Source organism: Elgaria multicarinata, chromosome 2 (assembly GCF_023053635.1).
Source record: "Elgaria multicarinata webbii isolate HBS135686 ecotype San Diego chromosome 2, rElgMul1.1.pri, whole genome shotgun sequence".
Taxonomy (NCBI): domain Eukaryota; kingdom Metazoa; phylum Chordata; class Lepidosauria; order Squamata; family Anguidae; genus Elgaria; species Elgaria multicarinata.
The window spans coordinates 162,830,183-162,845,767 of NC_086172.1; the positions used below are offsets into that span (position 1 = coordinate 162,830,183).

Sequence of the window (15,585 nt, forward strand, 5' to 3'; positions counted from 1 at the left end):
ATGTAACTTTAGGAATTGGTGCCCAAGGTAGCCTGTTTTCCTCTCCCCTCTGCATCAGTTTCTCCTTCATTGTCTTGTTTTTATTGATGGCATATAAGCCACTCTGTGAGCCTTTTTAGATGAAGAGCAGGATAAAAATGCTTTATATAAATAAGCAAACAAACCAAAACGGCCATACCCCTCCACACCACCTTGTAAGTCTGTTTTATCAAACCCAATGATAGTGAAAAATATTAGGGAGACATCACAGAACTCGGCATCAACTATGAGAAGCACCATAGATGTTTGTGAAACTAAGCGATAGATGGTCGTGGAACTAAGTAATAAATATCAAGCTACCTTGAGTGTAATTTTTCTTGGGACAAAGGTGAAGTACAAATCAAATAAATAAAAATAAATAAAATATAAATTTGGCTGGTGGGGGGGGGAGGACTGTTGGTGGGGGGTGGGGGAATGATATTGTACAGAAATTGCCCAGGAAAATAGAAACATGTTTCCTCTTTCCTCTAGCTATGGTGCTTAGTACCAACTATATAGTGGGCAGATTTTTTGACCCATGAACCTCTTCTAATTCTGCTGTTCTATTATTTTAATACAAATGTTACTGGACTCTTTTGCCTGGTCTTTAAATGATTATATTCCCTGCCCAGTGGGCTCAAAACCCAATTTGACTGTCAAGTCACAATGCTGCTAAAAAATAACAATGAGAAATGCATGAAGACAGTATTCTTGACAGAGTTCTTAGAGCAGGATGATCTAATTAGTAGTGTCAGAAGCAAGAAAAAGCAGGATGGACATAGTTCCAACTAAAACCAAAAGAGCCTTTTATTATTTAGCTTGTGGAAGAAAAAGGGCCCGTGGGGTAGAGCAAGAATAGAGATGCATTATAACTGACTGACTGGAGAAACATCTCAGCACCAACTTTGCGACAGACTTCAGAGTAGGCAACGCCACCTATCTTCCAGCTTTCATGCAATAAGCCTGGATTTCCTGGACCATTAATATGGAAACAGAGGCCAAGACTGTGCTCCTAAATTCACAGGGAGATGTTCCACTGAGATGAGTAAGACCTGAGAGCTCATGAGCTGGGACATCCCTGTTTTAACACTTACCTAAATCAAAAACTCACTAAGTTGCCTTGGGCAACCAATTAGCTCTCAACTTTTCCTCCACCCCAATCCACAGTCTTAATCTACAGTCTAGGGATAATACTAGCCTACCTTACAGAACTGGTGCACTGAGAATATGATGTGAACTGCTTTTAGCCTCTTTAAAGTGCTATATAGACAATACTACTACTACTTCAGTATAAGCATTTGGGATTCCAGACCAAGAAGACTAAGGCTATAATCCTACAGACACTTACCTGGGAATAAATTACATTGAATGGGACTCCATACAATTCTTGCATTATTATTATTATTATTATTATTATTATTATTATTATTATTATTATTTATTTATTTATATAGCACCATCAATGTACATGGTGCTGTACAGATTATACACAGTATTATACTTACATATACTTTTATGACTTCTAGAAAACAAGTAAATTCAAAAGATTGGTAGAATGAAAAACAGAAGTTCTTAGCAGTCCTTTTACCCAGAAGTAGCAATATTTTTACAAGAATTTTTGTGGTGGAACAAGTACAGTCACAAAAATATACTCTTATTACAGCCAAACAAGTTTTGGATTTTGTTCCAGCCATCAGGATTAAATGCAAAGTTGGTGTTGAATAATTTCATTTACTCTTGCAAAGAACTGTATTGAGCTATGCAGGATTAGTACCATTATGTAATTCTGAGGGAGTGCAAAGGTAGTAGCTTTCTTACAGCTTCAATAGAGATCTATTCCATGATTTCAGGGAGGAATACCCTGTATTTCGTAACTTTTCTTTTTTTATTTTGACTTGGCCTTTAATATTATGTAAAATTCACATTTATTTCTTAAGGTATTTAACTTCCACAGAAGTGATAAGTACATAGAACTAGCAAATTACTGAGTAAATTTAAGTGACGGGCAAGAGAGTCCTTCTAAAGGATTATCTGTAATATTTAACCTTTTAACTATGAAGGATATTTTAATACAAATCATATTTCAGGTTCCATTGTAATCAACCAGCATAAGAAAGTTTCAGACAAGAGATATACGTACATTGCTAATGATTTTTTTAAAAATGCTTTTTATAGTTTTACTCATAATAATTTTTTGTTGAAATATACATTTTTTATTCTTATTGACCTCACTTATGAGGTCAATAAGAATCTTATTGTATCTTATGTCTGGGTTTAAGATACTCATGAGTGAGGTGTAAGCTCTGAATGGATAATTAGACCAGCCTCCTGTCAAAGGAAACTGAGAGAAAGTGGAGATGTTGGACTTTATCAGATTAACCTTGTGTTTGAAATTGAGAGGAGGGCTTTTTGTGTGTGTTCTGTATAGTTTAATATAACCTCACTGGGTGAGGAGAAGCTTACTCTTGCATTATTTGGGGCCATTCTATTCTTCTTCCAGTCCAGAAGTGTTCAGGCAGTGGGGACTGGGGACATCAGCAATTCACCTCAGAGGAGGTCACAATATAAACTTGCAGTTAGGTGATGCATGCACTGGAGCAGGACTAGGTGAGCTGAGAAATGAAGGAGTTTGCCAAAAGATCCCCTTCAAAAATCAAGACCGACCATGATCCCCTGGCCCTGCACTTCTACATGTGGAGGTTTCTTTGGTACGAGACAGACGGATCTCACTCTACCCTACTTGCAACTGATCAGATAAGCTGTAAGTTTCTTATGTGGTGTAGCAGCATAAACCATTGACTAAATCAGCCGACAGTTAAGATTCCTATTACAGAGTTCTGAATATGTTAAAGAATATCTCTATTTTCTCAACAGAAATGAGCACTGGCACAATGCAGGGGTTTTAAACACCACTCATTCTTTGCCTTCTCTCGGGTTGCTGCATGTTGAATCCCAGGCAAATGCAGCACCATCAAGACAGCATTTTGATGAGGTGTCTTATGTAAGAATATGGCAGTGTAAGGCTTTTTCTTAAGAGAACTACCAGACCTATTTTGCTCGTTTGTTTTTTAAACTGAAGCTTGAGCAGTGTAGATACGCAGAAAATTGTGAAACTTCAAAAAAGTTCAAAGATTGAGCTTTAATAGCAAAACATATTTTTTTATTTGCTCCGACCACACCAATCTCCTATTGCTCTACAGTTCAGTGCCAGCTTATTTGCTCTGCACCAAACAGTGCCTAGTCTGACATCACATTCTCAGCCTGAAATGTATTTATTTCATTTCTGGGGCAGTGAATGCTAAATGATCTTTTATAAACAGAACAAGTCAAACAGGCAGGCTTCACAGGGTGCTGCTAGGCCTCAGGCGGTGGCTAGGGGCAACGGCCATGCTTCCCCCACCCCCCCGGATTGTATTGTTTCTAATGGGACGAAGCAGAGAGCGAGGAAAGAGGAACTGCTCCTCCCATGATGCCCTGCGTGAGGGTTGGGTTTGCACATCTGTGTGTGTGTGTGTGTGTGTGTGTGTGTGTAAGAGATGGGGGGTGCAGTATGCAGGGCAACATGACAGGAGTGGGAAGGGCACAAAACTGGCACCATATTTATTTATTTATTAAATTTATATACCACCCCATAGCTGAAGCTCTCTGGGCGGTTTACAAAAGTTAAAAGTTAAACTTTTAAGTAAACTTTATTGGATGGCTCTTGCTCAGGGCAGGTGAGATAAAGGCCCCAGGTGAAAGTGGGGCTTCTTAGGTGGGGTCTGAAATACCCCCTTTCCCTGCAACAGAAGAGGGGTGGGACTGTCTATGCTTTCATATAATGGGAGGGGGTTCTTACAGGAAGGAAGAAGTTTAATTGTGTGGGTAAATGAGAGGGAGGAGGTGGGTTGGAAGCATGTACTGGGGGAGGTTTGCTTTAATGTACTGGGAAGAGGTTGTTTTATTGGGGTGCTCATTGAAGAGAAGCTGATGCAGGACAAAATTGGAAACATCGGTTTTACACTAGTATATAGGAGAAGGCGTTCCAAAGCTGAATAGGGCTTTATATGTTAACACAAGCACCTTAAACCTGTCTAGGAAGTCAGTGCAATGCCTTCAATGCAACACAAGACCTCTAATTCAACCCAGACATTAAATTATGAACGAATTTATTACATTTGAAGTATAAAAAAAATAGAACTCCTGCCTACAGAAAAAGTTCCTAAATAGAGCCATAAAAAAGCAATATCCTTACCAGCCCATTGGTGTGATTACACATATCCCATAAAGGAATCAGAGCTAAAGTAACCCGGGAGCCATCCTCAGCAGGAATCTGGTTTTGTCGTGTCATGACAGAAGAAACTGCCCACCTACAAGCCAAAAATACTCAGTTTAATGATGGTAACAGAAAAAGTTCCAAATTCAGATTACACATTTTATAACAATTCTTCCCTGCTTCCTACCAACAGCAGATAACATCTTGCTCTTACCTTTATGTTTATTGTTGTACCAGAATTTTACAGGTTATTAATGTCAATCACCTGCAGCACCCTAACTTCTGAAAACCAAAAGGCAAATGGGACAGCCTTTCAAAAAACTCAAAAAACCCACACGTTATCAGATTTTGATAAGCACATAGGTTCAAATTCACAGCTCTGTAGCACCACTAAGGAGAAACCAGAAAATTAAGATATTCTCTCTGAGATTGAGAGATCATTAATATGTAATACAAAAATCCTATGTATTATTTTTATTTCTTCTGTTATAAACTAGGCCCTAGCATCTTTGAAGACCATTTTACTTCTATTTTAGCCATTTTACAGAGTATCAAATAGCAAGTGCTGAACTTATTGATACAAAAAACAATTCAAATGAGATATTGGGAAGGAATATAACAAAATATAATTTAGAAGCAACCATAAACTAATGCTGATTAGTTAGCTAACAAACTTTGTGTGGTTAAAATCTAACTGACTAAAATATTTGAATCTGTAATCTTTAATATATCTACTGTAACCTGACCAAGGATTCAAGATTAATAACTTGAGAAGCATTTTAAAGCTTTAACAACTCACTTTTTATATAAAAACGGAAACAAACCTGTAATCGTCGTAAGTGAAAGAATCCTTTAATGGCAGTTTGCTGGCATTAGGATGGGTCTGAGAAATAGGGGATTTGGAAGAGAGGTGAAAAGGAAAAACAAAAAACAAAAAGAAATCAGTCAGCAGAATTTCATTATTTAGCTGCCTAACAGATCCTAACAAGAGCCAAATGAAGCAGGAGGCGTCCAGCCGCGCTACAGAGGGATCATCACGCTATTATGCTCTCATACATCACTGTCAACTTAATTTGTTGTGCCCAGCAGCCGCCATAAATCTGTTTCTTCATATTTCAAAGACTAGAACCCACAGACAACACACACAAGGATTTAAGGTGGACCCCCATCTCCATGCCACACATGAAAACTTGACTTAAAAAGGAGATTGCCTCGGTTCTTTTCTTTTACCCTGGAATTTTAAATCTATCTCTTAGTCATCCTCTTTCGGGGGGGGGGGGAATAAAATATATTTTAGGCATCTTTGCCTTTCCTTGCATCCAATCCCCCCCTTTTTTTTTTGCAAAATGCAGAGGTTACACGTATTTCCAAAGTGATAGCTATATAGATTAAAATGTTGAAGCAGTTATGGTGACATGCATAGGTTAGATGGACTGTGCCACAGCAATTATTGAACAAAACTAATGAGGCAATTTGATTTCTTTCAGTGAGATCTTGGTCACATTACACGTCTGACGAGAGGAGCAAGGAAAGTGACCTTAATTATTATGAGGAAATAAGAATGATTTAAAAGAAATTTTAATTACATAGAACTTGTTCCTCAATTCTGGCCATCTGACTTATTAAAGTACTTCAAGGCCACTTTGTCTTATACACATTTAAATACAAAAGCTAAAAAGAATCATAGACTTTTAAAAATGCTTCAAAAACTTTTCTCCTCTTAAGAGATTGAGAACCATTAACAGTATCATTTTAATATTCCATTTCAATTACAATTCAATAGGCAGGTTTCAGTAAGTGATCAAATTAATGGTTATTTCTACTGATACAAATGAGTTTTGCTTGGATGTATCTTTGCAACATTGTTAAAGCAAGGAGCTCTGTGTAGTGTGCTCAGGGTTTTTTGTACTCTTGATGCATTAGCATCACAAGTGCATGGTAATTTATCATCTCTCACAGTAATGTACTTGCTGGCACTGTGTGCAGGACAGTAGGGGATGAGGTAAAAGTGGCTCAAACCATAAATCAATTAGAAAACAAAAGCTTGTGCTCAGTGCACAATTTTAGGCAAATTATATACTACAAAAGGCTGCCAATTGGGTGTTATGTCCCAGGTGTCTGCTCTCTACAACCCCTTAAATTAGCCATGTGTGGACTAGTTCTGAAAACTAGGGCTCTCTCAACTAATAAATAAATGAATAAGCAACTTGGTTTTCATACAAAATCTCATTTCAGATTTCTCTAGTTTGGTTGGGCATTTTAAAAATAATTCGTGTGAAGTTCAGCGTTTTTGTATACACGCCATCTCTCGATATAGTGCCACAGAAGTCACAATTTAGGTGAAACATCTCACTAGTCACATTATAAATAAATCAACTGAAAATATTTCAAGCAAAGCCTGAAATACAGGGGGGTGGGGGTGGAATCTATGTCAGTTATCATTAATACCAAGAAAACAAAACCAATCTTAAGCTTAACTTTTGGTAAACTATGCGTATGGTTTGATTCTGGTAAAAGTTGGCTGAAACAAGAACACGAAGTTCACAGGTAGCTAGTTATTGCCAATGCCTTAAGCTGTGGAGAAAAACGTAGCCTACAGCTTGCTATGGACAAGCTCCTTTTTTAAAGGCCCATACACACCATAAAATAACCTTATACAGTAGTAAAAGCCATTATTGTATTTAATTCTTGTGTAACATTCAACTGAGAAAACGAGTCTTCCCATTAACAGACATATTGGGATTTCTCAGAAGCAAAAACAGCTAGTAAGGCTCTAACTCCACCTACTGGCCTCAGAGTAGAATACACGTAAAACAGAAGGCAACTTTAGAACTTCTGTCTTAAAAACATGCAGGGCTGTCTTCTCCAAGATGCAACATTATCAGTTGAGAGAGCCAGCCATTCAGACTATTTCACCACAGAATGGAAACGTTTTGACTTTTTCATAGATGACAGCACACAAGGCATTGTTTTTAATAATCATGTTTATAAGTCACTTTTCTAATACAATAAGAATAGCCAGGGCAATTTACTCCAAAATATATATATATATATATATTAGATTTGTTAAGTCATTTAACAGTCATTTAAAACAGTCATTTAAAAAGCCATATATAGTCACTTCAAATAAAACCTTGGAGTGAATAGAGCAGACTTAACTTGATGGAAAAAAGGAGCAAATTACTTTTGTGGGAAGACTGTTCCATAAAAAAAGTACCACCACTAAAAAGGCTCCGCTTTGCACCCTATAAGATCTTACTTCGTTGATGGAGGAGAAATGGAACCAGGAAGCCTAGCCATGACAACAGTGAAGTTTCTATCACAGTAGGCATTTCTTAAAGTATCTTGGGTCCAAATCATAATCTGCCAAACGGTTGTCATTACAAACGTACAAACAGCCCCCACGGTGAATAAGTGATCAATGTATGAAGGCTACGTTTACATTACCCTCAGTTATTTATTTATTTATTTTATTTATTTAAGTATTTTTATGCCGCCATTCAGCCAAAAAAGGCTCTCATGGCGGCTTACAAAAGTATTTCTTGACAATTATTAACCTGATTCCTTCAATATTTTCTATAATGATAATATCCCAAACATTACAAGTACATGGGGGGTGGGGGAGTTACATCATTATCAAAGCCCACTTTGATTTTGCATTTTGATAGAATGTGGGTTTTTTGCACAGATATTCTTCTACCCTCCTCTGTAGTTTTGTCAATCTGTGTTGTTAATGCTAAAGTAGTACCAAAAAAATGTATACATCCAGATCTTAACACTACTGGTGATTAATAATTAAATAGTGGATATTTAAAAATAGTCATGAAAAATAAAATTACACAGCTTTATAAAATAGTTTTGAAAGCCATCTGTACCTTTCAAGAAAGCTATTTGCAGGGGGGGGGAAATCCTAAGAGCTATTTGTATATTTCTAGAAAATCAAGTTTTCCCCTTTAATAGAGCACAGGAAATAATATTGAATTATAATGCAAAATGATAGTGTCTCACAGCAAAAGATATACATTAGAGAATAATGTTACAAAGAAATTAAGTGCTGTATTTCTGAGAATGCTTTCCAGTGTTTTAACATATGTTAGCATATCTCAGCTGAAGTGACCAAGAGAAGAATACTCTGATTAAAAAATTGATTTAGCATGCAGCTTCTCTTTACAGTCCCTCGGTAAAAATGAAATCTCCCTAACAAACACTTAATAAAACCTGTCAATATATCTAGAAAGAAAAATGACACAAATGCATTAAGTATTAAATACCCTTGGAAAAAGTCACATATTCCATGAATTTTTGATGTACTATCTTGACATTAATGTAAAACCTTGATATTTATAATTGACAGATATTTAATAAAGTATAGAATATGGCTGCTGCACAGCATGCAAATTTTTCAGGTTGATCAAAAAGAGATAGACACTTATTCAAATGAAGCAACCCGTTGATAAATGGCAAAAATCAGATAACTTAAGTTCATGCACCCTTAGCTTTATAAACAGTATTACATAAAACTCTGAATAAACAATAGTGTGTGTTGTTTTAAACAGCAAATGGGAACATTAAGACAAATGTTTAATTAAAAAGCAAATACTCATTTTATTGGAGTAGTAATATGACTATTTATATGGATGTTTGTAAACAAAAATGGTTTGGAGTTGAGAGATCTAACTCTAATAATTTAATCAAGATGGCGAACCCTAGACATGTAAATCCCAGTAAGTTCAACAGGACTTTAAGGTAACAGTTTACAGCAGCCTTTCCAAACCTGTTGCCCTCCAGATGTTTTGGACTTCAACTCTCATAAGCCCTAGCAGACGTAGTCAATGGTCAGGAATTCTGGGAGCTGTAGTCTAAAGTACCTGGAGGGCACCAGGTTGAGGAAGGCTGTTGTATAGGATTACAGCCTTAGAAACATAGTATGTTCAAAAGTGTGGTGTAGTGGCTAAAGTGTTGGACTGGGAATCGGGTTCTAGTCCCCACTCGGCCATGGAAACCCAGTGGGTGACTTGGGGCCAGTCACAGACTCTCAGCCCAACCTACCTCACAGGGTTGTTGTTGTGAGGATAAAATGGAGAGGAGGATTATGCATGCTGCCTTGGGTTCCTTAAGAGGGGAAAAAGGCGGTATATAAATACAATAATCAATCAATCAATAAATAAAATGGATACTCCTGTTTTGTCAGTCACCTAGAAAATGGGCACAGCCATTTGCTCAATACTTTATCCAGATGATAACTGAAGAACAGAATCCAACTAGTTCACCTCCATCAACAAAAGGCTTCCATCAGCAGAACAAGGATGGAATGTGATTTCCAGCAGTTACCTCTCCCCTTGCAGTCCCCCGAAACACCAAATTCTGCTCTGGAAGGTCCCACAACCCTCTGGAATAGATTTGGAGGGCACAAGGGACTGTAGAGAGGGTGGAATCACTGAACCACCCCCTCCTGTTCCACTAAGGGAAGCTTCTATTGGCAGAGGAAACAGGTTAGATTCTGGACAAAGGCTTTAACATGGAATTAGGCAATTTCACATAACACATCATGAAGAGGTCACATGTTACCTTGGAAAATATATTATCTCCTCCTGTCAATGAAAGTCTTGCTTTTAATTATTCAGATTTTACAAATATATTTGTGTAGAGAGAAACTAGGAGGAGAGAACAAGTACACTACTGAAGAAAGGTGCTTACATTTAAGATCCAACTGTCCTTTATATTATTGCTTTATTCATTGTATGGGCATTTAAAAAAACTAGTTTTCCTGCAATGGGTAATGGCAATGCAGAATTGTGGTTAAGTTTATTTCTGCTTTATTCTCTTATGCATGCATTGGATTTTCACAACATATAACCATGACGTTTGCCCAGCTAACGTTAACTGCCAAGATGTGTGCTATAGAACATGTTGACTGCCAGACCACAGAAGACCACATCTTCATATGGTCTATTTAGAAGACCACATCTTCAACTGCTTACCTAGCACAATGAAAAGAATTCATACATTAATTTCTATCTTCGTTCCTATAGCCACATAGAAGCTCTAGATAGCATTGACATGAGGATCTTTTCTTCAAGTCATCTCAGTGTGGATGAGCGTTAAGGGGAATTCGAGGTACTTAGAGGATTAGGCTTCTACATTGTTGCTGCATGTCTTGGAATACAGAATGCAATGCTTTTTTTTCTATTGACCAAGAATGATGTTTTGCTGCCTCATTCTTAGTAGTTATCCTAATGAGATCTCTTCCTCTGCACCTCTCCCTTCATGGAAGGGGGAGAAGAGATCTCATTAACTGCCAAACTAGATGCTACATGATAGTTTCAAGCCAATGGACAGGTGTTCAGAAACCAAGCATGCACTACACTTAAAACCGTCAGAAGAAAATCTTCTCCAAATACCTTGGATACTCTATCAACAAGTAGGATAGCCTTCCTGGTTGCGGCACCCCAGCTATGGAATATTCTTCCATGGAGGTGCAATTGGTACCAAAAATGCAATTGTTTCAACATCAGCTCAACACCTTTTTCCTTACCCTGCCATTTGCTTACCCTGTTCTATTGTAGTTGCTGCCTTTTTTGTCTTCATTATGATGATGACTCCAATCTATAACTATCTATAGGGCTACCTTTGTGCCTAGTCTGGAAACTTCAACTAGTGCAAAATATGGCAGCCAAGTTGGTCACCGGTACATCTAGGGGTGACCATATTACACCAGTTTTAAAATCATTACACTGGCTGCCGATTAGTTTCCGGGTGAAGTATAAAGTGTTGGTTATTACCTTTAAAGCACTACATGGTTTGGGTCCAGGTTACCTGCGGGATCACCTTCTCTCATACAATCCGTCCCTCACTCTCAGGTCCTCTGGGAAGAATGTACTTCAGCCAGCAAAAACTAGATTAACAACTGTTACCCAGAAGATCTTCTCTGCTGTTGCTCCCAGCCTGCCCGGAGAGATCTGCCAACTCAATAGTCTTACTGAATATAAAAAAGCAATAAACACTGATCTCTTCCAGCAGGCCTACACAGCCGAATTTTAAGGTGTCTGGCTGTTATTTTAATAATGTATTAGTTTTTATATATTTATTATTAGTTTAATGTATTTTATAATATTTTGTATTTCATATTGTTCCCCACCTCGATCCAGAGGGAGAGATGGGTAATGTATTATTATTATTATTATTATTACAACAACAACATAGGCATATGTTTCTCCAGAATCAGTATTTACGTCTGTAGTCATTTGCAAAATAGCAAAATTGTGTTCTCTCAAGCTGACTTCAAATGCCATAATCAAACCACAGTTTGGCCATTGTGAGTGGGCCCCAGTGACTCATGCGCTTCCCCCCACTTTTGCATGCAGGTTCCCTCCTCCATTTCCTGGTTTTGGGAAACCAGAGTTCGCTATTTATTACATTTTTTTAAAAAAAATATTTATTACATTTATAACCCACCTTTTCTTTCTCTTGCAAGGAACCCAAGGCAGTGTACATGATCTTCCTCCTCTCAATTTTATCCTGTGAGACAGGTTAGACTGAGAGTCTATGACAGGCCCAAACTCACCCAGTGAGCTTCATGGCCAAGTAGGGATTAAAACCCAGATCTCTCGAGTCCCAGTCTAACACTCCGACCACTACATCACACTGGCCTCTGCTATGATATCCAAACTGGCAAAGTAAATTTAGTCCTTGCCTACAAACCCGAAATGTACAAACAGAATCAAGGCAGTAACCACAGTTTGCCAATTCAAACATCATTGCAAGCTATAGTTAGCATAAACCAAAAAGTAGAGGAGGGAGTATGCGCACCTGCAGGGATAAACTTGATTATTCAACTGTGGTTTGGTAAGAGATGTACAGGACTGCACTGAAAGAGATGTGCCAATGGATATGCTAAATTATTCCCAATAATTAGAAATACATTGTATCAAAACCTATAACTGCAGCACTATTTGTGACTTTGTGAACCATATAAATAGCGGGAAATATTAGTTGTATCTTCAAAGCAAGTTTAATAATGAAATGCTTATTTAAACCTTTAGTTTCACTAGCACTGGTAACCCAGAGAAACAGAGAGGGGAAAGAGAAGGAATCATGTCACCAGAGTTTCAGTGACATTAAATGAGAAAGTTACAACCTTAGTGCTGGATTTCAAAATGAGAGACATTTTGTACCCCGACTTGAAAAAAGTGTACACTGGGTAAGAGTTTGCATCAATCACAACAGAAACAGCCCAACCTGATTGGTAGTGTAGTGTTCCTTTCCCCCTCAGGTAATTAGGGCTTAAACAGCTGTGATACTACACTATTATAGTGGTCTGATGTGCCTTTTGTCTGACTGCAACAGTCTCTCTGGCTTTTCAAAGCTGAGAGAGGCTATCACAGCATGTCAGCGTCTCTATCCCAACTGGAAAACGTGGTGAGTCAGGGCATAGATCCAGGAAGTCTTCCCTGAATTTTATACTTTTTTCTTTTTAAAATTCAAGGCTCTAGCATTTTTTTTTTTTTTTACTTATGGAGACCATTAAGGAAAAATATGGCAGCAGAATTCTATCCAATTTCTCTGCAACTGGCACCCAATAATCGGGCCAGGATGACTGACAAAGCACTAAGTACTGATTTTTAAAAAAACATTATTAAAATTAAATTTATAACTAATTTAACAAACCAACTACTTTACCACCCACATTTTAATCCGTCACAGCCTAGTGTCAAATGTGCACCAATCAACTTCCCACTGTTCTACCAGCACATACTCTGCTTGCCAACAACTCAATGTCTTCCATGCACATTTCTTCATAATTCTTCCAACCGCAAATCTTGTCAGCTTACATTATGTAGAAGTGCACACTTAAAAGATGTACCCTTAGGAAACACACACAGCTTTCTGGGACAAGCAAGATCAATCACATGGAAGGACCAACATCCATTAGATCAACAGTAGGGGAAATCACATATTCTAATATTTCACATTTATTTATATATCCATGTCATCTTCCATCTTGCCTACAATGAGCAGAATCCTGTCTGAGGGTGCAATCCCATGCACATTTACCAGGGAGTAACTCCTATTGCACACCATGCGAATTACTAGCTTTTGAGTAAACCTACATAAGATTGCATGGCTCTCTCTTTAGCTTTGCCACAAGTACAGCAATGATTTGAATCTTAACATGCAGAGCAATGTTATGGTGGCTGTGAGTATCACTTGACCCATTTGGCCAAACTGCACCTACTGAAGCAAAACTCTGCATACTCTTAAGTGCTTATATTGGCGGTTACCATTAATTAATTTTTATTTATTACTTTTCTCCACCACCCAAGAGTTGAAGCCCCTTGGACGGTTCACAAAACAAGACTTGTTTGCTCTAATGGACAAAACTATTCTGAAAGGATCACAGAGACAAAATAAGACATGGGACATAACTGGGCAAGATCACAAAGTGCTTTGAAGTTTATTGTGGACAACATAAGAGGGAGGTGAAGTTAGGGGAGGGAACTGAGCACTAGGCAGTTTAGAAACAAAGCTTTTAGCAGAGGTGAGATGACCCAAGATATGCAAAAACATATGATAATGCTATACCCGGAATGAACATTTTGAAGGCTTATATATTTGCATTTAATACAGTATCCAATATAATCAATAATACAATAGCTACAACAAGCTTTATAATGTACAATTTAATTTAATGGTTGAATTTATTAGTTTTAGGTAGGGGTGTGCACGGACCCCCCCGCTCCACTTCACTTCCAGATCCGCGATTTTCGGAGCGGGCCACTTTGCTCCGCCCCGCTGCGGAGCTCCGGATCCAGATCGGAGCTCCGTTTCCCCCCCCCCATAGGCTTGCTTTAAGCTAAAAAAGTATACAACTTTTTTTCTGTGAAAGTTAGAAACCTCACGTTTGGCACCATGACACCTCATGGAGGTATACACACGCACGCCAAGACTCAAGGCAATCCCATCATCCCCTGAATTTTGGGGAATTTATGAAAATCGGGCACCCCATTCACACCCCTTTCGATAGCCCCGTCAATTTGCACGTTAGAAATCTCAAACTCGCCACCATGATAGCTTATCCAGGGATACAGATGCACGCCAAGACTCAAGGCAGTCCCATCATCCCCTGATTTTTGGGGAATTTATGAAAATCAGGCACCCCATTCACACCCCTTTCGATAGCTCCGTCAATTTGCACGTTAAAAATCTCAAACTCGCCACCATGATAGCTTATCCAGGGATACAGATGCACGCCAAGACTCAAGGCAGTCCCATTATCCCCTGATTTTTGGGGAATTTATGAAAATCCAACACCCCATTCACACCCCTTTCGATAGCTCCGTCAATTTGCACGTTAGAAACCTCAAACTCACAACCATGATAGCTTATCCAGGGATACACACGCATGCCCAGACTCAAGGCAGTCCCATCATCTCCTGTTTTTTGGCGGGGTTTAAACCTGCAGACATCTCAATGGGGCCATTTCAAAGGAAATCCCAACATGCCATGAATTGGGGAGTATGAATCTTCTTCCACACTTGAAAAATGGATTTGGAACTTCCAAAACTCCAAGTGAGCGCAGGAAGGACTTCTCCCCTGAGTCAAAGCCAGACACACACAACATCCCTGCGAGGCGGGCAGGGGAGGAGAGAGGGAAGGCAGGCAGGCAGGCAGCAGACATTTCTGGGGGCATAAGGAAGTGAGCCAAGGATAAGCCAGTAATGCATATAAAATGGAATAAATAAATAAATAAACAAAGGAGGGGTGGAATTAAAAGCAGCAGTGTTGCTGAATAAACAACAAGAAGAACTTTTTTAAAAAGGCTATATCTGTCTTTTACCAGCAATAGGGGGACGTGCCCAGGGGAGGGGGAAGCAGCAGCTGCCAATTTGACTGGTCAACCAGTCTTTTAAGAAGCAAGGCAGTCAGTTCAACTCATGAAAGCCATTGCTCCACCACGAGAGCTCTGAAAAGTGGAACTCTTACTTCAACTCATGATAGGCATTGCTCCACCGGGTTACTCTCTTTGGAAGGCTCTAATGGCCCTCCAAGTACAGGAGAGAGTGGGGGCACGTCCACATGGGATGCCCTAGGGGAGCTCATCCCCTTGCACCACATCTTTTCAGTTGTTCCCCAAAGTTAGGGTGGGTAGCAGTGCTGTGTTTCTATCTCTTATTATTGGCTTAGTATATGATTTCACAGGTTGTGTTTGTGCATTTGGTGGGGCTACTGTTTTAAAAAACACTGGGAAAAGTCCGTTCAGACTAAGAAAGAGAAGTTTCCCAGAATCCCAAGTTACCCGTTTTGCCTATCCC

At 38.7% G+C, this 15,585-nt stretch overlaps 1 protein-coding gene across 1 annotated transcript in view; it reads right to left on the reverse strand.

Annotated features, from left to right (window-relative positions):
• SETD3 (SET domain containing 3, actin N3(tau)-histidine methyltransferase) overlaps window positions 1-15,585 on the reverse strand; it is a 60,621-nt gene that overhangs the window by 17,894 nt on the left and 27,142 nt on the right. Inside the window, exons 7-8 of the mRNA XM_063118023.1 lie at window positions 5,098-5,156; window positions 4,253-4,367 (exon numbers count right to left, since the gene is read on the reverse strand). Coding sequence (XP_062974093.1) covers window positions 4,253-4,367; window positions 5,098-5,156 — 174 coding nt within the window. The remainder of the gene's footprint in view (window positions 1-4,252; window positions 4,368-5,097; window positions 5,157-15,585) is intronic.